At 45.7% G+C, this 24,380-nt stretch overlaps 1 protein-coding gene across 1 annotated transcript in view; it reads right to left on the bottom strand.

Annotated features, from left to right (window-relative positions):
• Positions 1-2,258: 2,258 nt before the first annotated feature.
• Positions 2,259-24,380, bottom strand: part of SAMHD1 (SAM and HD domain containing deoxynucleoside triphosphate triphosphohydrolase 1) — a 28,675-nt gene continuing 6,553 nt past the window's right edge. The window contains exons 4-16 of the mRNA XM_066198736.1: positions 23,462-23,622; positions 21,646-21,761; positions 20,059-20,129; positions 19,156-19,311; positions 16,452-16,552; positions 16,245-16,353; positions 15,564-15,655; positions 14,143-14,258; positions 10,510-10,649; positions 7,421-7,510; positions 5,762-5,866; positions 5,310-5,447; positions 2,259-4,208 (exon numbers count right to left, since the gene is read on the bottom strand). Of these exons, the coding sequence (XP_066054833.1) occupies positions 4,086-4,208; positions 5,310-5,447; positions 5,762-5,866; positions 7,421-7,510; positions 10,510-10,649; positions 14,143-14,258; positions 15,564-15,655; positions 16,245-16,353; positions 16,452-16,552; positions 19,156-19,311; positions 20,059-20,129; positions 21,646-21,761; positions 23,462-23,622 (1,518 nt within the window). The 3' untranslated portion in view covers positions 2,259-4,085. The remainder of the gene's footprint in view (positions 4,209-5,309; positions 5,448-5,761; positions 5,867-7,420; positions 7,511-10,509; positions 10,650-14,142; positions 14,259-15,563; positions 15,656-16,244; positions 16,354-16,451; positions 16,553-19,155; positions 19,312-20,058; positions 20,130-21,645; positions 21,762-23,461; positions 23,623-24,380) is intronic.

The following is a 24,380-nucleotide window of genomic DNA, read 5'->3' on the forward strand; positions in this document are numbered from 1 at the left end:
TCCCACCCAGAGCTCCATAATCTGTTGCCGCTTGCCTCACTGACAGGGTTTAGCCTCTATTCCTGGGGGCTGAGACAGGTCTCCTCCTCCTCATCCACCGCCCCTGTCCAAGCAGCAGAACCAGCCCCACAGAGGGATTCCAGGCAGGAGTGGTTCACGGGGTTCCATGGGAGGACAAGGGCCTGTCTGGTTTGACCACATCTGATGTATTTGTTGTGGGAGCACAGCTGAACATCCAGCTGAAGTATCACCCCGTGACCTCACCTTATGCCAACCCCTGTCCCTAGATCTGCAATTTTGTGAGGCCTGGATCCCATGGAGCCCCAGCCCACAGTGCTTTACACCCACACACCCTCCCAGCCCTTGAGAACCTGTGCTGAACCTCACTAGCCATTTCCCCGATGATTCCATCTCCCATGGCCAACCTGTGCCATCTCTCCTGCAGCTGGCACTTACTCCTTGCAGCACACATCCACACAGGCTGGGAGATTCACGGAGAAATAGGTGGGGATGGATTTAAGAGGACAGACAGGATTGTGCAGGGCTCAGGTAGACGCTACACTGACCAGCCCTATTTCCAACACAACCCTCTCATCTCCCTTTTCTCTCTACCCTTTCATTCTCTCTCCTCCTCCACCTGCAGAGTGCCACTGACCCCCTCCACTGTCCCAGACCCCCAGTGACACATGCCTAGAGCTGCCTGCAGCCCTTCAGGGCACCCGACTCAGGGCACTTGGCCCCTGTGCCCTGGTGCCACCCAATGCTCCCTGCTGAAAGTGGCTGCCCACCACCATCCCCAGGGGGACCTCACCCTCATGTCCATCAGGACCCTTTCCTATTCCCAGCTCTGCCTCACCCCTTGCCAACACAGAGCCCCTAACTTCAGGCCCATTTCACTCTTCTGCCAGTAGCACTGGGGTAGGATCTCCAGCTGGGTGAGGCTGGAGGCACCTCTGGAGGTCACCTCGCCCAGCCCCTGCTCCATCAGAGCCACCCAGGGGCAGCTGCCCAGGATGTGTCCAGGGGGCTTTTGAGTCCCTCCAGGGATGGACACTCCACCACCTCCCTGGGCACCTGCACCAGTGCTCAGCCACCCTCCCAGTGCAGAAGTGTCTCCTGAGCTCGGAGGGCCCCTCCTGTGTGTCACCTTGTGCCTCTGGCCCCTGGGGCTGTCCCTGGCCCTGTCCCCTCTGCAGCCTCCCCCCAGGTATTTATCCCCAGGGGTGAGATGCCCTGAGCCTGCTCTGCTCCGGGCTGGGCAGTCCCAGCTCTCTCAGCCTCTCCTCATGGCAGAGATGCTCCAGTCCCCCCATCACCTTCATGGCCCTGTGCTGGCCTCTGTCCAGTCTGTCCCTGTCTCCTCTACTGGGCAGCCCAGCTCTGGGCCCAGCACCCCAGGGCTGGCCTCACTGGTGGGGAGCAGAGGGGAAGGGTTCTGTACCTGTTGACAACACTCAGCCTAAGGCAGCCCAGGACACCACTGGAACACTCAGCTGAAGGAGTTGCACATTTGTTGGCTCATGGTGAACTCCTGGATCCTTTCCTCTACACTGCCTCATGGGTGGGTGGCCTCAGCACATCCTGGTGAAGGGAATGACCCTTCCCAGATGCAGGACATTGCACTTCCTCTTGGTGATCTTCAGGAGGTTCCTGTCAGACCCTTTCTGCAGCCTGGTAAGACCCCTCTGGTTACAGCACATCCATCCCTCTGGAGTACCAGCCACATCTCCCCATCTGCAAATGTGCGGAGCGTGGACCCTGTCCACCAGAAATGGGTCTCTGGAACTGGACCCAGCACCACCCCTGGCCTAAAACTTGTGCCACTGATAACCCACACTCTGAACCCAGTCCTCCAGCCAGGCTTTGGTCCAGCCCTGCCTGCTCACCCAAACACCATTTGACAGCTCACTGAGGCTGACACCACCACTGCTCTCCCCTCAGCCCCTGGCAGAGTCATCTCAGCACAGAAGGTGACCAAGTTGGTCAGGCATGACTTCACCTTCCCTTCCCCAACAGCTGGAGCAGCATCTAAAGCTTCCCTGGCCCCTGGAGGTGGCCACTGTCCAGAGTGTGGCAGGGCCAGGTGGCTGCACTGTGCACGAGGAGCAGTGGGATACTCCCTCAGCCCCGGCCCCACTGCCTGTGAGATGTGAACCAAGAACTCTTCCAGAGGGAAGCTCTTCCACAGACAGCAGGTAAGAATATCTTGGCTATTTGGAATGGTATAGTAAGACCATTTTTAATAAAATCCACACACTGCAATTTTTTAAAAGAATAGTAAAATCATAATATATAAATTTATTCTTCAGTGAGGCTCAGATGAACGCTGAGAAAAGGAATGCTCTCAGAACTTAACATTAAGTATAAACTTTTGGTTTAACATAAGCAAAAGATCTTTCCCAAGTATAAAGTGCACAGTTAGTAACAAATTAAAAGCAAACCCAATCAACAAGAACAAAAATATATCAAAATGATACTTGATCTTATGCAGACAAGGGAGATAAATGCCTTCACTTTAAGATATTGTTTCTTGAGGAACAGTAAGTTTTTTAAAAGCTTTCAAAGAGGTCACAAGCCCTGCTAACCAGTTACCTGGTTCACCTGCAGACCTGAAATACTGTTAGGCAGAAACAGCAGAGTTTACACCTTCAGACACATGAGCACAGGTACGTAAGAAGCAGAAGTATATTGATAATCATTTTCCCTCCCTCTAACAGCATCAGTTCTCAGGATAAAAAGGGCAAAGGAGACATGACAGGAATTCTGGAGTTCTCTCACAGCACCTTCCCACTGGGTTATTTTTCAGGACCTTACTCTGGCCACCCACACCTGACTGCCTGAGCCAGATGCCCAACCCTTCTGTCCCCGTTCCAGATATAAAGGCCACAGATCGCTACAATTCCTGAACACTACTGAACATTTTGTGTTTTTAGTTTTGTGGTCAGACTTTTTTAATCTTTGAGGTTTTATTTAATGAAAGCAGCCTTCCTATTAGACCTGAGTAAAAGATGAGAGGAAAATGATCTTCCTCGGTCACTTGTTCAACAGCACAGACATTCAGAACACTCACACCAGTACTGCCAGTAGAGGAAAACTGCAAGAACCCTCACAGATCTACAAGACACAGAAAAACGACACAGGGATGGCCATGAGATCCAGGAGAACAGGGCAGGGATACAAGAATGGAGGGATTCCTGATGAGCCTGTCTGCCCAGTACAGTGTAAAGCAGAGCCAAGGTGCACTTGGTGCAGGACGGGCAGAGCAGGGCAGAACCGTGCTGCCACTGCCCTCTCTCCACACCTGAGCCTTGGCAAACACCTGGGCAGCTCGGCCTTCCTGCAACCACTCACACCACTGGCTTTTTGAGCAGTCTTTGCAGGACAGACAGTAAAAAATGTAACATTCCATGCATCAAAAGTACACAATAAACAATAAAAGGCTGCATGGCACTGCAATGCATTGTTACTTCAATAAAAATTGTGGTCACTTGTAGCAAGAGGCCTGCACCAGCTTTTTGAATACCAGAAAAATAATCTTTAATTATCAAAACATTCCCTTCTCCTTTTTCTTTTTTTCCCCATGAAATAATTTCGCTGATTTTAAAGATACCACCCTTGGTAATTTCCTCTTGACCCCACTGTATTTTCAGAAGCATACTGATCCCTCTCTTCCTCAGACACTAAGAAAACCCCAACCCCCCAAACACCCCATCAAACCTGGGTTGGGATTTTTTCCTGCTAAGTCATGCAATAGCACAGCTAAGGAAGGAATCAGGACTAGACAGGGTAGTAAAATCTTGTAATAGCAATGAATTGCAAATTTTAAAGTTACTCTTGCTACACAGTGCCAATACATTCAAAAATAAATGAGAACTGAGTTTACTCTGTTGTAATAGGTTGTTTTTTAGAAGTCCATCTGGAATATGCACTTTAGGTATCTACATTAAAACATTCTGTATTGCAAAATGCATTCTGCATTGTTCTGTGGATTCTTCCAGTCCATCCAACCATCTTTTAGAAGAGTTGATGCTCAAATTTACTCATCTTCTGAGGAAGCAGACAGAACAGTGCCAAAAAGAAACCTGTTACTCATCAAAAGGAAGTCTTTGTTTGCAGCTGGGTTCGGAGGCTCTCCTATGTTCATCATCTGTCACATTATTCCAGGTTTTCTTCATTGGAGTTAGATGAGGAGCCACAACATCACCATCCTAGTATTAAAATTCAGGAAACATTAATTCACTTTTGCTTTCCATTCTAAAGCAGAGGAAAAACAGCCCACTCTCAGGTTTAATAGGAGAAAATCAATCCAAGGTCCCAGAATCTTTTAAATCAATAAACGCTGATGACTGTGCATCCCAGGGCTGGAAACTGCTGCAGTGAGTGGTAGGGAGACAAAAGTGCCCTGCCTGAGAAGGCATCACCATTGGCAGTCCAGTTCTTCCCAATTATCAGAAAATCTGGAAGGTCAACCGGCTGTATCCTGGTCTACAAACAGAATCATTAGAGTGTTTTCTCTGATGTCACCACAGTACCTCATTAACACTGCTGCAATCAACCTACCCTTGGTGCTGGGATGTGCCTTGCACTGTTTGAAACATGCAAGGCTGGTACAGCAGCTGAGGCAGTGGGGCTCATCCCAGTCAGATACTGCTGTTAATCTGTGCTCAGGAATTGCCAACACAGACGATCAGCTGCCTAAGCTCAGAAATCAGCTGGTGAGATGCACATTGCTGTGCTCTGCAGCACGCCAGGGCCTGCAGGGTGGATGTGCCTGAACCTGAACCATGTGCTTACAGGACACAACCACACTCTACAACCAGGGAGAGCTGTAGCTTGATCCATTTGTAAAAAGCCCTTCTAAAATTAACTGCTCTGAAAGACAGATGCCAGAAGAATGACGTAAGAATGGACTTTACACATTTTCCATTCCTGCATCCTCACCTAGGAACACTTATCTCCTGGGTGGCCTCTTGTGTTTGAGGATGCAGGTCTTTCCCCAACCGGGTCTAGTGGAAAGTGCCTCTGCCCATGGCAGGGGTTTGGAACAAGGTGATCTTCAACATCCCCTTCCAACCCAAACCATTCCATGATTCTGTGATCCTATGGTATTTTCAGGCGTCTCCAGCACTACTTCAGTGAAACCAAAGCACCCCCAGATGGGAGCCGTGATAAAACCAGGGGTTAGGTGAGTGAGTGAGTGCCTCAGCCACAAAGGCAAGGCCTGAATGCCAAACTTCTTAATGAAAAAGCAAGCTTATGGATGAAGATGATGAGCTCTAAACAAGAAACTTAGTAAGTGAATTTGTTACCTGTGGTTTGGTGAAATCGTTCTGCATACACCACTGAACAAAATACTGTTTTGCAGCTGAAATGATATGTGGATTCTGACTTTTGTAATAAACCCGGACAACCTGCTCCATAAATATTATGGGTAAAAGCTTTGAAACCTTGGAAATAAAACAGAAAAAAAACTTTAGCATTTCTTGGAATACAAATGGAAAGCAGTAAGCCCCACTACAGTCCATGAGTTTTATCCAAACCAATTGTGATATTCAATCTCTCAGTGTATGCCAATTAAATACTGTTCATAAGCAAAGTCTGTCAGGGTTCCAGATTGTCAGAGTACAACACACACTGAAGACCTGCAAGGCCATGGATCCCACCACCTCTCCAGAAATCCTGCACGAACAATCACACAGGACTGTGATCACTTCCATTACAGGTGGTGAAAATGCTTTTCAGAAGGAAAGTAAAAACCTACCTGCTCTTTACTGATTTTGACTGCCTTGGAAGGATCAGCCTTGCAGTAGAAGTGAACCTTATCAATTGGATTCTGTTCCTTCATTCCATAATCCATGCTGATAACCTTGCATATAAAACAAAGAAAATGGCATTTGTTAATCTTTGTCTTTAGTTTTCTCACAATAAACACACACACTCCACTCCTGAAAATTACAGTAATCAAATGAAACAGTAATTAACAAATTATTACTTAAAAAAACCCCTGGTATTTGTATTTTACATCTTTTCTCCTACCCCCTCTTGCTCTGATGCTGCCAGGTGGATATTCACATTTACAGTGACCAGCTCCCAGTTGTGGTTGGAAACATTAGTTTCCAGCACTGGAAGCGGACTGGTCCCTTGCCAGCCTGGACCCCCAAAACATACACCCCACAGAGGCTGCAGCAGATCTTAAAATTATAAATATGAAGTTTAGACAACATAATTCACATTGACCCGGTACACCAACATTTCTGTGGTCAGCAGGGACCCACTTCCCTACAATTTCAGTTTGTGGGATGGAAAAAGCCCAGGCAAATTCTTTAAAGCTCAGTGACTTGCTACAGTCTTGCCCAGTGAAGTGAACCTTCAATGCAAGGGTGCTTTAGGAGCGGCTTGTGATGCACTCCATGGAAAGCCACTTGCTCTTCCCAGAATGAACTGAGAACAGGGATTAAGCTGTGAGATGCTGCAGACTGCCCCAGCTCCCTCCTCTGCCTCAGGCTCCCTCCCTCCCACCACTGCTGGCTGCAGACCGGGGCACGGCAGCAGCTGCTTTGTAGAGCAGACAAACCCCAGAAGTGCCTGCTAGGCATCAGGTGTGCAACACCAGGAGCCTGGAGGTCACGGTGCCTCTTTTCCTTCCACTGGCCCCACAGGTTTCCTGCCTTCCTGACCCATCCAGTTGTAGGAGATACAGGCTGTAGTTGAATCACCCAGACTGGGCCTCAGCGCTGAGGCTGTAGGAGTTTGTGGCGTAGATAGAAATTCAGGGCCAGGAGTGTGGCGCAGTTAGAATTATAACTTAAGGTGTTGGCAAGGGTCAGAGGGTTTTCTAGTAGTTAGCAAGTATAGTAATTAGTGTGGACAAAGTAGCTGTCTTAAGAGTTTATCAAACAATAAGTGTTTGCATTCTTCTCTGTGCCGTGTGCCAATGAAAATTCATCTGTAACTGTAAACTGTGTAGTGTATAAAACCTGCCATCTTTCACACAGTAAACGGAGAAATGTAGCATTAATCATATTGATCAGATCTGTGTTTTGCTCTTGCCAACTTCCCATCTTTATCGGGGCTCCCCTGCGACTTTCATCCAGTGGTCCCCAGGCTGCTGCCATTGGCATCCATGTATCAAACCCCACGGGTTTCCCCACTGCTCCTTGTTGGAGTGAGGACAGTGACAGGAGAGCCCATTTGTCACCAGGAGCAGTGTACAGATGACAGCCCAGTGAGGCAGCCCACTGCCTGCCCCAGACCCTCCCACCACAGCAAACCTCCCACGGGAAGCTCATTGCCCTCAGACCCTCAAACTGAACCAGGCCTGCAGCTACAGACACCCTGTGGGTTTGTTCTTTCACCAGGGTACACAAGGCCCTCTGTGATTGAGAAGTTTATACTTGAACCCGCTCTGAGAGGTGTTTACATCAACTACGAAATTCTCAGCCTTTAGCTCCACATCTGGAGGATCCTTCTCTGGCTTGGAATTAGCAATGCTTTCTGCCAGGCCATTACTCTGAAAGAAACCAAACCAAAAGATTAACTCAGTAACTCAGATTACTTTCATGCACTCTCAGGTCTAGGTCAAGGCAACACAACATGTGACACGGTATGTTTTTAAACAAAACCTTTCAATTCTTCACAGCTTAACAAGACTCTTGCAGCAATCTGGTTTTTTGAATTACTGTACATCATAGCCATTAGTACAAAGCCCAGTTTTTAGAAACAAACCAAGCTTATGCAATTGAGAAGACCCAAAATCTGCCAGTCTGTGGAGGAGGAGCTTTACACCTGAGGATGGGGCACAGGGAGAGCAGGAGTGTGCCATCCAGAATGCTGAAGCACGAAAGCAGAAAATAAGTACTGTCAACCAACTGTTTTACCAATATAAATGTGTTGCAATTAAGTTCCTCCAAGTTGAATACTAGACATTTTCACTAACTTTTTAAATGAAGGGCTGCAGGATCTTATCCTCTAATAAAGCTTTTATATATATGCAATAAAACATTAAAAAACCACAAGAGACAGACAACCACAAAAACAAAAACAAACCCACAAAAAGTACTTCACTAAAGTACTCCACAAAAGCTGAAACCCGCAAAGAGGTTTGGTTTGGTTTTGGCCCCAGGGGAATATTCCCTGCTGACACTTAAGCTAATGCAAAGCAGAAGGGCATGGTTAGATGGAGAACAGTTGTCCACTGAAATGTGTGAGTCCTCATTCAAAGGCTGCGGCCTTTATTTAGGACCGCTGTGCTCTGGGGAAGATGCAAGGTTTGAAGTAGCAAGATTTCCTGGGAGCAACTGAGACTCATGGGAGTGCAGCCCAGGGCAGTCAGGAGACTGTCCAGGAGGGAAGGAATTCAGCTAGGAGCAGTTGGGTTGTTTTGGGGTTTTTTTGCTGCTGATTTGTTCATTGCAGAGATGGGGAGGCTGACAAGCAGAAAATCACACACATTGCCAAGCTGAGGCATGTGTGTAGTTTGTAGTGACTCAAGAAACCAAGGAAAGGTTTATTTAGACTGAGAGTACACTTGGAGGAAAACCTTGCCAGGGGGGAACTGGCTTGAGGCAGCCTGTTTGTAACTATTTCTACTCTGTAACAGAATGTATATGCATTAACTTACTTCCTATCTTTGCTTGCATCCTTTTGAAACTACCTCTCTGGTTTGCGTTAACTGGAAACTCAGCCTGAATTTAAGAGCTCTGAAGCTGTTTGGAATTTTCCCCCGCCTCTGGCCGGTTTGAGGACCACAGAACTGAATGGGGCTGGAGCAACCTGGTCTAGCTGAAGTTGTCCCTGTCCATGGCAGGAGGTTGGATGTGGACCCGGTATTTTCTGAGCCTGAGAATTGCTGAGCTCTTCCCAAGGGGAACTTTTCAACAGTTTTCTTTTTCCCAAAACAACCTTGTGTAAACAATATTCCTTTCCCATAACAACAGGTGTTGTTTGCTATTTCTGTTACTTAGCCAATGGAGAGGTGTCAGTCCCAGGGACCAATAACATGCCTTTTTAGCGCAGCGTGTTATAAAAGGGCTGAATGAATTGTAAATAAAGCTTCTGATTTCTACTGCCTCCTGACTGAAGTCAAGCATCTTTATTTCATGTCCTACTGTGACAGTTGGACTGGATGGCCTTTAAAGGTCCTTTCCAATCCAAACCATTCTGTGATTCTAAACATAACCCTGTGGTGTGTGAAGGAGCCGAGCAGACACAGCTCTGTCTTGTGCAGCCACTGCTCCCCTCCAGCACTGGGAGGAGGCTGAGCCTCTGACATTCCTGCCACAGGCACCACAGGAGGAAACATCCTCCCTCAACCCCTCAGCTGTGCACCCCGAGTTGCAAAGCACTGGCTGGATATCATTATGGTACCAACAGTGACCCAGTCTCCCTTCAAAACAACACCCTGGATACGACAAGATTCAATGCCTCTGGCTGGACTTTCAAAATGAGTTTTTCCTTTCATTAATCAAGCTTCTAAAAGGAACTGTTTAAAGGTGGAACTCAGAACATTTGCTCTCACACCTGTCTCCTTATTTGTTGGGCCACCTATGCCAACCTTCTCCTCAGAAGGGCAGAAACTTGATAATCTATGTACAACCATTTCATGTTTGCTTTCATCTATTTCCTCCTGCTTTTGTAATACCAAATCTTTAAACACTACTTTTTCTTAGAGAAAGAACACAAGCAAAACTTCTCTTCAAACAAAATGATGAACAGCTGCATCCAGTAGTCCTTTTCTAACCTTATTTTTTAGAAGAGCTGAATTATTTTTATGAAGGCTTTCTAGATACAGAAATCCACTTCTGGAAATCAGGAATAGAAATTCTTCACCATTATGGCTGAAGTTTGGGGATAAGTCACTGATGATGTGAAAACACAGTATAGCACATTAAAAGAGCTAAGCCAGCTGAAGCGAGCGCTCATATATCATTATTTTGAAATAAGACAACAGGAATTAAACTGCTATCTGCTTTGAAAAGCACTCATGAAAAAGACTGGAAAAAGTACATGCATGCTCATGCTTAGTATAGATTAACACCAAGAAATTCAGCAGCTATTATTCAGTTAGATATTTAATCTCAAAGCAAAGCACACAAATTACAATTGAAAGCAAATGTGTTCCTTATTATTTTGAAATTTTCATGAATATCAAATGATGGAACAACCTTCTCAATCAGTGGACTGTAAGAGTCTTTCATAAAATTTTGTATTTTTCAGAAAAGTTTTTCCTGAAAATACTTCTGCAATAATCAGCTTCTGAATTTCTACCTGTTGCCACTCTTCTGACTGTTTGTGGATAAAACTTTCCCCAATTTCTTACATGTTTCATGGCTCAGCTACTTAAAGATTGGAGGAAAACTTTTCACTCTATTTTTCCAATAGCAAATAACAAAAAAACAAAACCCATCAAACCAAACAAAGCCCACATGGAGATAGAGAAATGGATGGTCAGCAACTTCAAGAACATTTTTATGGGGACAGAATTCGGAACCTTCCACTAAAGGACATTACCTTTACAATTTCCTTCTTTGATTCAGGTCGAGTCTCCCCTAAAAACTTGTATAATTCACGTCGTTCTATTTTACGCAAAATTTCTCGTGCCTCCTCCAGTTCTGGATGACTTGAGTGCAGAATTTCCAGGTAGATACAGTCTGCCAAAGTTGCATTGATTTTTGTTACGTATGTCACAATCCAGTGTCACAGTAAAATGCACAAACAGGGCCAAAGGTTAAAGCAACCAGAAAAACTGCTGGTTCAGGAAAGACACTTTCATGGAATGACGGAACTAAGTCTAACAATAAGAACTCACAATATTATCTTAATTATCATTAGATTCACAATGGTTGTTGGCAGAAAAACTATCTCAATTCCCACTCTGGCAACATACTTCATTATTTCACTAGAAGTTACTTTCTCCTCTTATTTAGCTAGTCTAGTTTAGCAGACTATCTTGAACTCCACCACTAACTAGCTCAGGACATGGGTACTCTGTCTTGTAAAATTAATAAAGAATGGCCATTAATTCTTCAGGTTTTCTCAGACTTTGGATGCCAGCATCAAAATCCTCCCTCTCATCTCCACACGACAGAGACACATGCAGTGAGATTCTCACCATCAGTCGGAGCAAGACAGAGGTTTCTTTTGATGTGGCTTCAGAGCAGAAAGGTTATTTTAGGCTGTGCTACAGACTGCTGTTGCCAGGATGCTTCTGACCTGATCTACACCCCACGACTGCGTTCCCTGGCCAGGAACACCTGCGCAGCTTTCACACATGCTGCAAACACAGCCCTGCAAGAGCCCACTCAGAGCTGCAAGCGACCTGAGGAACTCCCAAAACGTTCTAGAACAACTTCTGAGTCATGTACCAAAACACCTTCAACTGGTTTAACGGACAAGGTCAACCAAAGCCAGGAACTTCTCCATGAGGAATCACAGACCACGTCTCTTCAGACAAAGAACAGATAATGCAGGGGAAATAAGAAGCCCATGAACATCTTCCCTGTGCAAAAGCAGCAGTGACAAGGAATGCTTTGCTGTCTCAGCCTTTACTAGAACTAGGATTTGCTGCCAAATCAGGAGGTAACACATAAAAAAACAACCGTGGTTTTTCACCCACCATGGAAGAAAGCCAGGGAACCCTCTGCTGCAGAACCTCCCAGAGGTTCATCATTTGAAGAGGTCCATAACTGGACAATTTCACAGAAGCATCACTCACCTGGGACTGCTGAAACAAGCTTCAGGAGTGTCCAGGTTGCAAGCACTTGTCCTAGTTTAAAGGACAGATGTCTGCCAAATAAGATGGGAACCTCCCTTGGAAAGGAAAATACGACCCCCTTCCCTCCAAATTATTATAACTTTGAAATTACAGGGCTTTCAGGCAAAAATATGGGAAAAGGAATAGCAGTTCTTTATATGTGTGTGTGTGTAACAAGGCAAACAACCAACAGCCCCGGCAGCAACAACAAACAGACCCAGAGACCCAGTGCCAGCCGTCTCCCGGCCGCAGGCACCTTCCCCTTTGGTGCAGTTCCGGGCACGGCCGGCAGGGGCGCTGGTGGCTCCCGGCCGGGCAGGGCGGGTGCGATGATTCCCCCGCGGCTGCAGGGGGCGCTGTGCCGCGAGCTCGGCCGCTCTCTCCACACGGTAACGGCGGGCGGGCGGGCTGGCGGAAGGGATGGACAAGGGGCTTCCTTTGGAAACTCGCGGGAAGCTGCCGCTCCCGGTGCACCTCTGGACAATGAAAGGAGCTGTAGCGGGAACCTCAGAAGCAGCAAGCTGGAATGGCAGAGGCGGGCAGACCCCCGGAGGCATGGAATCAAAGTGCAGCACGAAGCCCCCAGTGGTGGCAGAAGCAGCGAGGGCTCCCAGCAGGCACGGGGTGTCGGCTACAGCGTCCCAAAAGGCCCACAGCAACGCCAGGGAGCAGCGGGGCTGGGCAGAGGCAGCTCCCACCAGCAGCTGCCGCAAGCAGCCAGAGACGCTCCCTCTGCGAAGGGGGAGGGGGCCGGGGTCCCCTTCCCAGTGAGGTCGGGTGTTGAAAGGTCCCAGTTCAACAGCTGCTCCTGCGAGCAGAAGCTCACCCAGGTAAGCAGAAAGCAGCGCAGGACAGAACTCCACGGTGGCAGCAAATTCTCCCCACAGCAGCTGCCTGCCCATCTCACCTCTGATCCCAAGGGCGAGTGAGCGAGGAGCTGAGCCCAGCCCCTCATCCCCCAGCCAAAATCTCCAGGTATCTCTGCACTTCCCAAGAAAAAGCCCCTCAGTTCATAGATGGTAGCAAACTGCACCCTTCCTCCTCCTCCTTGGCTACATCTTTTGTCTCTCTTAACTATGTTCCCACCTCTTAGGCAACAAATGAGAGAAAATTCCCTGAGCGAAAAGAAAATAAAGGAAAAAATCGAACCTTCCATAGCACTTAGAGGCAGGAAGGAGGTTTAAGAGAATATACTCGTCCTTCGTGCTCCGCTGTACATCTGATGCTGGTACATTCCTCACATCACTCTCCCTGCTGTTCAGCCCTCCTTGCTGAACAGATGGTCCTTGCTGTGGCAGACTGTGAGAGGCTGGGCACAACCCTGCCGTCCTTGCCCTGAGCTGTGCTCCTCACCAGGTACCAAAGGTAAGTAGGTAGTTACAGCAGGACCTGCCAGGCCAGATGGCTCCCAGGAACAGGCCCAGCCCAGGAACAACTTCACATCAGTTCTTTTCTTTCTGCCCAGCCTTCCATTGCTCAGCAATGCAATTCACGTCCCCCAACAACTGCCCCTCAAAGCCAGCTTCCCTTGTCCTGCCCTGAGCAGAGGCACACAATGACAGAGGGGACACACAGCTCCTCACCACAGCAGCAGGTGTATGGTCAGACTGCAGATGGCTGTGGCATAAGAAGAACTGCCACCAGAAGGCCTTTAGCATAATAAAGGCTAAGGCACACAGGATTCTCTGCAACAGTGCCCTCAGGCCCTGTTGCTTCATACATGGACCAAAAATAGAAGTTTTTTAGTCTCTCTGTTGGCCAGCTAAGGTTTGGTGATGGAAACTCAGGAGAGTTGGCTTGGACGTCCTGGTGAGCTGTAGCTGACAGGTGCTGCAAGAGCGGCCAGTAATCAAGAGCAGCCCTGAGCAGGGCCTGCAGCACCCCTGCCCTGCATGCACAGAGCCAACCACAGAGCCCTGGAGCAGTAGCTCCGAACACAACCAGGGGAACACTGGGGCCCCACAGCACAGACCAGGAGAGGCAGGCAAGCAGGGCAGCAACCCTGAGATGCCATGAGAGCTGTTTGGAACCTGCTTTGGGAATAGCTTCACAGCACAACACACATTCAGTACTTCACCTGACAGAGCCACCTGTAGTATCATTAGAGCTCACATCCCACTTGTGACCAGTGCAACAAACTCAGGGCACAGAGGTGGGACCTTCTAACAGTGCTGAATCTGAACGCAGGTGGAACATAAAGTTGGTGCTTCTTTCTCTTTCAACACAGAAGCGTTTTAAACTAAAAGGTCTTGCTCTCCCAGCAAGATTTGAGAGCACAAGCATTAGACAGGCCAGGCCTGCCCCAGCTTCTGTGCACAAAAACAGTAAAAACAGCATTTTACAGGTTCTCATGCTCTTTTACTTAAAAAAATAATTCTGAGACCTCATACCAGTTAGTTTAGTGTAGGCTTCCATGTCCTCCATTGCTGTAGAAATCCGATACACTTTTCCTCCAGAGCCTCTTATTTCAAAAAATTTGTCTGCTTTTTGAAAGGCTTCTGTTATCCTAATTTGAGACAAAATTACAACTTTAGCATTATATAGTTTTGAAACACTGCACAGGTCAACAGGCAAAATGAAACAAACTAGTATGTTATAAACAGAAGACAACAGATGAAACTGTATCCCCAGCACACAGCAGACACTGATCACTGCAACATCTTGTCTCCAGGCTGTCACTGCACATTCCAACAGAGATTTACTGAAGACAGGTTCAGAACAGAATGTAACCTTTAGATGATCGAGCAAATCATCTTTGTTCTGTTTCAGACTCTGTTTACCATCACTGAGACAACTGCAGAACCCTGCAAGTGACATGGTCCCTCAGCTGCAGCAAGGCTTCCTCACAGAAGACCACACCCTTTTACAGACTCCTTGCTTCCTGAGTTAGTTGAGAGAGTACAAAGCATTGTAAAGGGAAAACATCACAAACACGTGGCATTTTCAGATGGGAAAATATGATGTTCTTCCAGATTTGCATGTACCTTGGTGTCATTTCCAGCTTGGACGCTCTTTTGGAAATTGTTATAATTATAGGAAGCCAAGAACTGAGGTTTTCTAAACTAAAAAAATGTGTTTTACTCATCATATGTAGGTATGGTCAAACCTGAGGATTTTTAGTCTGAGTTTTAGAGGATCCCTAGATCAGGAGCTGAAGTCTATGAAATGAAAGCAATCCAAATCACTCTTGTACTGTGTAATCCTTAACATCCCTTTTTACCAAACTCAACAAACAGTTACCCAGCAGACATGACCCTAAGGAAAAAATATTTGGGGATACAAGTATTTCTGATTCTCAAGAGAAGTAAAAAGAATAATGTTATAGGGAAAATTCTACAGACATCAACAAGAGAAGTAAAACAGCAGGTAGCCAGCTGAGTTGGTCGTGAACAAATCTTGCATTACAAACACAAAGCCAGGCCTCAGCTGAGCCACATGAGCCCATTCGTGACTTCACTCTGTTAGTAACCTTGCTCTAGTAACCAGGCAGTTCGAGCTAAATGGTTTCTAACTTCGGCAGTCAGCAGTTTAAATGGTTTAGGCAGACCCTGGTTCTGTGCTTCTTCAGCCCTTTAGTAATTTTCCTCTAATTTAATTCTACGTAGAAGGATGTTTCTGTCCTCCTCTCTTTCTGTTTGCTTTGCTAACCAAAGCCTCTATGGCACTCTAAGCGTTAAATCCTTTCACAAGAATCAGAAGTGGCTTTTATGCTGTGTCACACCTTCTTGATTTTCTGAATATTCCAAATGGACATGGACTGTTCCAAGAATTTAAAAACAAATTGAAAGGAAGGAAAGGAAAATATACTTGCATTATTTCAATGATGTTGCCAGTCTTATGCTGGTATGCTCTCCGGTGCAGACAATTCCGGGTGTGGAACATCTCATACAAATTTCCAACTTCCTGAATCAAAAAAACCCTAACAGCATTTACTTTTGCCACTGTCTTACTGGGAAGATTAAAACAATCAATCAATCAATCAATCAATCAATCAATTAATCTAATTAGTTGCCTCCTCCCATTCACAGCATAAAGCAGAATGATTACTATTCACAATTTCCAAATTTTAAAACTGGCTCAGGACACCGTAAGAGAGCAAATTGCTGACAGTGACCCCAGGCAGCCTGGCACTGAAGGGGACTCCTCATCCCTTTAGCAGCCCCTCACCACAGCCACATTCACTTCCTGTCCAGCCAACTTGCTGACAGCAGACCTGGAGCAGGATCATGCAGATCTGACAGGTCTGTAGAGTCTCCCCTGACAGGATCTGCCACAAATCCTTTCAAAGAGTAGTTTGCTCTGCACACCACCCCCCCCCCCCAACCCCCAAAGAGCAGCTTGTGAGAAAAACTTTCAGAGCAGCAACTACTTCTCTCCCTCTTGGGAGAGAAGGGAGCACGGGGCAGGACCCTGAGGACCCCCAGCCATGGGGTGCAGCTCCTCTGTGTGCCCCCAGGTGCTCTAACCCCCCCAGACTCCACTCGCTGCTCACCTTGTCACGGGTACAGATGTGCTTCTGGTTTTTCACTTCACAGACCCGAGTGAAGATAAGCAATCGCTTATAGTCAAAATTATTTGGGATTCCAAGATGATGGCAATCCCTAGAAATATTCCACAGAGTGTTTAACAATATGATCATTTTTGTACATACAGTAGCATTTTGTCAATGGGAATTCATAATAAAATGTAAGATCTGTACCTTGCAAAATAATCCCACTTGTCAACATCAATGCCATTTTTTTTATTGGCTACGATCTCATAGAGGAAACTTTTCTCCTTTGGTCGACCACGGTAGGGCCACTGACAGGGGAACCAGGAAGAAAAACATCAGAAACAACAAGAAATTAAAGTGCACCAACAATGTCAAACAGCTTTTTAAAGACAGTGGGAATACACTTTGACTTTGCTTGTGATAAACATCCAACACTGAGGTAGTGAAGAACACAAGGACAAGGAAAGAACTTCCAGAAGCTATCAGGCTTTAGAAATCCACAACAGGGCCTAAGAAGCTGTCTTCTCCAAATCTCAGGAAGAATAAACGCCATAAACACAAGTATTCATTGCCCATCATTCTACTAAAGGAAAGCCTGCAGCTTGAAATGAAAAAAAAAAAAAAAAAAAAAGCGTATATCAACAAAGAGGGGAAATTTTGGAATGACTAATTTCTCAGGGAATTAAATACACAAACATGTCACTGTCCTGCAATCTTCTGCAATCTACAACTTTACAGTATAGAACAGAGTTTAAAAACACTTACTTAGATGTTTTAAGCAAAAATTGTTTGATAGTCAGCTACTTAAACTCCTACCTCACAAGGGACAATTCAGCCATAAGGCAAACAAGAAATGAACACCAAAACAATAAAAGGTGCACATTTTCAAATTTAAAGATCCTTCACCTAAAACAATGCCATAAAGTGGCCTTGAAATTCTGAAAGTGGAAAACATTGTATGCAAACATGGCTTCCATGCTACCTGCACTACAGAAATACTAAAACTGATGTGAATAGCAATGGAAACACATGCAAGCAGCAGGAAAAAAGTACATCATGGATAAAAATGATCACAAAGAGCTCTGGTACTACAACATGTTCAGGACACTTCATGTCTGGTGCCTGAACATTGTCCATGTCACGACAGAGGCCTGGACCACAGTGCACAGCCTGCCAGTGCAATCTGCTGCCTAACACCAGAAGGGTGCTGCCATGTATCATGTGTGGCACTCCTCTTCCTGGTATCCTGCTGGAAAATAGGCACAGAATCCAAACAAGGCAAACCAGGCATGGGGAAAGAACCTGGCACAAGATGAATGCTAGTGGCAGGCACCAAGGTTTGTGTGCAAACAAGCCCAGCAGGATAAAAATCAGCTTGCGGATTTTGTAAATTAACGTCTTCTTCCTGTAGGATCTCAGACTCAATTTCACTATGCCAAGATCCTTGTATTTGCCATGAGATTGCCACCTACTCCCACAGCAGAAAATAATGAGCAAGAGTGAACACTTGTGAGTTACTTGTTTGGGACTACATATAAATTCTGATTAGGACCAGATTGTCCTGGCAAATCTCCCACTGACTTCAGCTGCTACCTGTTCTTTACTCTGGTGGCAACTGAATGAGTGTCCTTGAAGAGATGACAAAAGCTGTAAAGTGTAAAACAAGGGGAGAGGAATTAAGTCTTTCATAGAGTTGCAATGATTAACAACCACCATCTCTTCTTGCTTGCCTCTTGAGGCAACTCAATTTCTTCAAGTCTTATCCCCGCCTCTATGTTTGCTGGTGCAATAAATCCAAGCATTTTGCTACTGTCATCAAAGCCGTTGTGGCTCCGGCACCTGGGCCAGGCTCAGATTGTCACTGCCTCATCGCTGCCAGTGCCCAGTGTCATTATCCAGACTGGGGGACGCCTCCTTTACTCCAGGCCTAGCTCCCTCAGCTGCTGCTCATCATACTTGTGCTCCAGACCCTTCCCCAGCTCTACTGCCCTTCTACACTGCACCGCAGTGTCTTTCTTTAAGTGAGGGGCCCAAAACTGATCCCAGAACTTGAGCTGTGGCCTCAGCAGTGCCCAGCACACAGGCACTGTCACTGTCCTGGTCCTGCTGGCCATGCTATGGCTGGTACAGGCCATGTGTCATTGGCCTCTTGCCCACCTGAGCATATCTGGCTCATTTTCAGCCACTGTCAACCAAACAGCACCTCTTTCTTGCCTAGTCACTTTCCAGCTGCCCTGCCCCCAGCCTGTAGCAGGACCCAACATTTGGCATTGTGGAACCTCATATAATTGGCCTGGGCACATTGATCCAACCTGTCCAGATGCCTCTGTAAAGCCTTCCTGTCCTTCAGTTAAGCATGACCTGCATTTCCTAAACCCAGGCTGGCCAGGCCTGATTCCCTGGTTGTCCTGCACTTGCTGCATGATGGCACTTCGGATGATCTGCTCCATGACCTTCCCTAGCACCAAGGTCAGGCTGACAGCCCTGAAGTTCCCCGGATCATCTTTCTGACCCTTGTACATGGAGTCACATTTGCTGATTTCCAGACAAATGGGACCACCCAGGACTGCAGGTAAATGATGGGAAATACCTTGGTGAACACTTCTTCCAACTCTTTCAGTACCCTTGAGTGGATCCCAGTCACCAGTTAGGTTCCCTAAATACAAGTAACTTTCTACAGCTTTCCTCAGACCTGGAGGCTTTTGGGTAAGAATTCTCAGGGAGCTGTAAGGACATTAACACATCTGCCAGCATTGTAAGAAATAAACATAACACTCCTCCAGCATCGTGACAAGATTCCGAGAACTTCATGGAGCTAGAAGTAACATATAGCAGAAATCAAAATTATCTGTTCTTTCAGTGAAATAAAGACATTTCTTGGGATAACCACAGGAGCAGCACACTGACTCACCGATTTCACACAAGCAGTTTCATCTATAGGCCCTCCTATTTGTTCCTTGATGAAGAACATATCTTCCTCCAGAACAAGACCATAAAACTTCATTACTTCTTCAAGTTTATTGGAAGTGATCAAATGCTCAAACATTTGAACAGAAGCAGTTTCATGCTGTGAAAAGAACCCATCCAAATATTGTATTACATAGTTTAAGCATCTTTCCTGCAGTGTCACAGCTTTACTCCAAGTCACCAGCACTGCCTAGCAGGGCACATGGGCAGACCTGGGTGCTTTCCCAGTCATTTTGCATTAAACAGAACAGGAAATCACCTGGTCTACAGAGTCCAGAAACACACTCTTCAGCAGAGAGCTGTTAATTCTGTGTGTTGACAAACAGCAGCAAGGCAGTTACAATGCTAAAAGACCAAATAATCAATTTGGCTGTGTAAAAGATAAACCAGTTTATTAATCTGATTTTGCCAAGAAATTATAAACAGAGAGAGGCAGAAAAGGACTTTATTGCACAGTAATTCCTGAAATTCTGTTCAAAATTTTACAAAAATGGAAGGTTTGAATTCTAAACACTATTGAATATCCTGGCCTTGGACTAAAGCATTACACCGGAAAGGAAGCTGCCAGTTGATATTTTGCGAATGTAAAATATATTCTGCAGAAAGCTCTCAATACACATTTTGAGGCACAATGCTGGCCAAAAATGATCAGTGCAGCAGTAACAAGGATATCATCACAAGATAGGGAAACAACATTCTGATTTTCAATTAAGCCATCAAAATGATGCAATAAGGTAAGGCCAGATGACCACTATAGCCTCACAAGCACTGGAACCCTTGAAAGATTAATTATTGAGCCTCTAAAAATTTCAGGTTTGTATTTTTATTTTAATAGTGAAAAGCCTACCTTCCACTTCAAATCTGGACGAGTGAGTGGAATAAATCTTCCATCAAACATGTGTGAAAATGGCCCATGACCTTAAATATAAAGATCACACAGGCTTAGTCTGAGACACAGTTGTCAGCAAAAATTTCTTGAGCAAGCTTAGGATCTGAATTCTCCTGTATTTGGCTTTTCTTGACATTTCACAGAGTCTAAGACTGGTTTGGTTTGGAACAGAAATAAAAGATCATCTCATTTAGACTCCTGCCATGCACAGGGACACCTTCCACTATCCCAGGCTGCTCCAAGCCCTGTCCAACTTGGCCTTGGACACTTCTGGGGTGGGTCAGCCACAGCTTCTCTGAGCAACCTGTGCCAGGGCCTCCCCATCCTCACAGGAAGAATTTCTTCCCAGCATCCCACCTAACCTTGTCCTCTGTCAGTGGGAAGCCATTCCTCCTTGTCCTGTCACTCCAGGCCTTGTCCAAAGTCCCTCTGAGCTCTCCTGGAACTCCTTTTATGTGGTCTAAGGCCCCTCTGGAGCCTTCTCTCCTCCAGGCTGAACACTCCCAGCCCTCCCAGCCTGGCTCCAGAGCAGAGGGGCTTCAGCTCTTGGTGCATCTCCAAGGCCTCCCTCCAGCAGCCTCCCTCCATCCTTATGTTGGGGCCCAGGGCTAGTGGCAGCTCTGCAGGTGAAGTCTCACCTGAGCAAGGCAGAGGGGGAGAATGACCCCCCTCACCTCTGCCCATGCTGGGGATCAGCCCAGCACATGGGGGATTCTGGGCTGCCTCTGGTCCTGCCCAGCCTCTTACCCACCAACACTCCCAGTTCTTGTGAGGGCTGCTCTCAATCAAGTCTCTGCCCCTCCAGCCTGTCCAGGTCTCCCTGGATGCCCCATCCCTTCCCTCCAGCATGTGACCACAGCACACAGCTTGGTGCTGTTGACAAACTGCCCAAGGTGCATGGATCCCACTGTCCCCACAACTGACAGAGAAATCCAACAGCACCGGCCCCCACATGGGTCACTCATCACTGGGCTCCACCTGGACATCGAGCCTGCAACCACAACTCTCTGAGTGCAACCATCAGGTAATTCCTTATTCATCATTTATGAGGAAGACTCAGTTATAACAAGTACACTTTCCTAAGATACCTGGAGTACTACTGCACTTAACAGCCAGTTCCAGCACCTACACCACAGGCAAGTACTGCAGCAACACTGAGAATATTAATTACTCTGTGTGAGCTCTGAGGAAAAGAAATAATTATTAAATAAATGTTACAATTTCTGAAAGGAACACTAATCTTCATACTGAAATGTTTTAAGAGACCTGGAGAAATCACAGAAGAAAGTGGACCCTTCAGCCACTGAGGGCAGAACTCTAAGCACCATTTGGGAACAGGACAAAACACTAGCTAAGAGTGGCTACAGAGCCAAGTGGAATTGTCTCCACAGATGTACTCCAGAGCAAACCAAACAGATAAAACCTGTCTTGGAATATGGCCATGCACTGAGCAGACCAGAATAGCTCACAGGTTCTGTCCTCACAGCCAGCTTTTCATCCTGGTTAGCATTCCAAGAGCAACAACCCATCTTAGTTGTTCCTTACCCAAATCATGACAAAGCCCAGCAATTTCTACACAGAGGATGTCTCGCTGGGTTATATCCAGTTCTGGTTGTCTCTCTTTCAGTGTACGAACCAGACATCCTGCAAGGTAGCCAACCCTTTTGCAGAGGGAAAAGAAAGAAACATAGCAGTGGTTTAGGATGAACAGAAAAAGAGAAGTTCTCCTATTCTATTCTGCTCCATTAAGTCACAGCTCTTGTCTGAAAGGCAGCATACAAGGAATACCCACATCCTGACCTGCAGAGAATCACAAACTTCTTTCTGTAGTAGAGTTTTAGTCCTCTGAAAGCCAAAAAGCATGGGATACCATGCCCAAATGGGATACCATGCCCAAAACACAGAGACTCTACAGCATCCTGCAATATTTCATAACAAACAACTCCACAGTAGCTGTGTATGGGAACAGCACTGCACCACTGACAGAGAGAATCTTGAAGCACCTCAGCTTACATTGAATCCTTGAATTCCAGTCAGGGCAAGCTACAAAGGTCCACAACAGTCACCAAAGTATTTGGTACTTTTTTCAAACTGCTGCTTTAATAATAGCTCATGACAATTATTTCTCTTCTTCTCATTCATTTTAGATTTGAGATTTGATTTAGTCCCATTTTTTGAATGGGACCCTCTATTCTCATGACACAAAACCAGCAGGAACAAATACATGGCACATACTCCTGTAAACTGTTTATAACCTCTGCCCCACTTGCCTCAACAGTTCCCCTTTCAGAACAACTTAAAGCAAGACAAGGCTTTCATGACAAGGTAATAAGTTTCATTAGTCCAATTTTCACTGTTTGATGGCTTTTTACTAGACTAAGAAGCACACAAACTCACTTCTTCTATTTGTAACACTGCAGAAATATTTGAAATTACATACCAGTGGAGAACAACTGTCCAAAATTTAACTTGATAGATCACTGGAACTGTTCAAAAGAAAAGTTGCTGATACAACTGGAGTTTTCAGACTTCTGTTGTGAAAACTTTGTTTGTATTCAACCATATTTCTGTCTTTTTGGCTTACCAGATACAATCAATCCAGGCTGCCACATTCATATGACCCTTTTGCAAACGGCCATTTGAATCTCATTACAAGTAAGCCAGATCTAATCCACAAAATTTCAGCACCAACAAAAGCAACTTTAGGCTGGCTAGATCACCTGAATAAAAACCACTTACTAGCTTAATTTCACTGCCCCTTGAGATATACCCTTTAAACATGCTGAAATTTGGCATTCACCAGCTTTCCTGAGGAGTATGAATGACCGAGCAACACTCTATGAATCCATGCATCCATCATATTTCTGCTTAAGGGAATTATGCAGACATCAACCTGCCACTGATTGTATGAAGCACAGCTACCCACAAAGGCAAACATTACAGATCAAATGGGTCTTCCTGTGCTAGATGATGAGTGGAGATTACAACTGTCTGGCAGATCATAAGAGTAGCTACGGTATACTTACTAAGTTTATGCTTTAAAACTTGTACTTTGACTGGGGGAACATAAAGCACTTACAGTTTTTAGCTACCGTTATTCTTAGAATAATAAAGGGTGGGGAAGGAAATCTAATATTAATTAATCTTGTAGGTTTGTTTATCTGTCTTTATTAAAAGAAGTTCAAGGGAACAGCCCACAATCACACAGCATATCCAGGAACATTTGAGACCAGAACGCTCCCTCAGCAATTTTCACCCACGCTCACACAGCAGTGCCCTCCGGCTGGCTCTCCACAGCAGCGGAACCAATTTCAGGGATATCCAGATGCAAGAGATGCGTGTGCCAGAACCACCACCTTACCCTAGGGAGTGTTCAAAGCGGTTGTGAGAGGCTCCCGGAAAAACAAAGTATGTGCCACCCAGCTGCTTGATGTACCGGAGGCGCTGGAATTGAGGGGTGTCGATGATTCGAACAAGCAGGGGATGCAATTCAATGTGCCCATGAATAGGATCGTTAAAAACCTACAAGAGAAAAACAAACAACCAACCAAACAACAACAACAATTTTAAAATTTGACTTTGAAAAGAAACAGACACCAAAGTAAAGGGTATCTAGAATGGTCAGGTATTTGGTGGGAGAGACTGTTCATCTTCTGTAAAACAGACATATCCTGCCAACCCTATATCAAGATCTATCGCAGAATCATAGGATGGCTGGGGTTCAAAGAGACCTTGAAGATCATCCTGTTGCAACATACTACCATGGGCAGGGACACATTTCACTAGACCAGGCTGCTCCAAGCCCTGTCCAATCTGACCTTGAACGCTTCCAGGCATGGCGCATGCTCAACCTCTCTGCACAACTATATTTATCCTGGAGAACTACTCAACCTTTACACCAAAAAGATAAAACTGCTTATTTCACATAGCAAGAGAAGGTCAAAATGCCTAAAAAAATGTTATCTCCATCTGTGCAATTCCAAAACTTAACGTGCGAAAATTGCTGTCTTTATTAATCTGCTATTCCAATTAAAGCAGGATACTGCAATGTATGTCTGAGATATCCATTAAAGTGTTTGGTTTGATACTGTTAATGTTTTTAAAATCAAATGCAATTTTGCTGAGTGGAAATCATGACTTACTTTTTTCTTAAAACAAGGTGCAAATCCCCAAGATGACTAAAATATGAAAGAAATATTTCCTGATAAGCTCATACTTTTAGAGACATCTCAGTAACTACAGGGACTCAGGAGAGAAGGTGAACACATTTAATCTTTAAT

Source organism: Chamaea fasciata, unplaced genomic scaffold (assembly GCF_029207755.1).
Source record: "Chamaea fasciata isolate MVZ Bird 193981 ecotype frontalis unplaced genomic scaffold, bChaFas1.0.hap1 SCAF_17, whole genome shotgun sequence".
Lineage (NCBI taxonomy): Eukaryota > Metazoa > Chordata > Aves > Passeriformes > Sylviidae > Chamaea > Chamaea fasciata.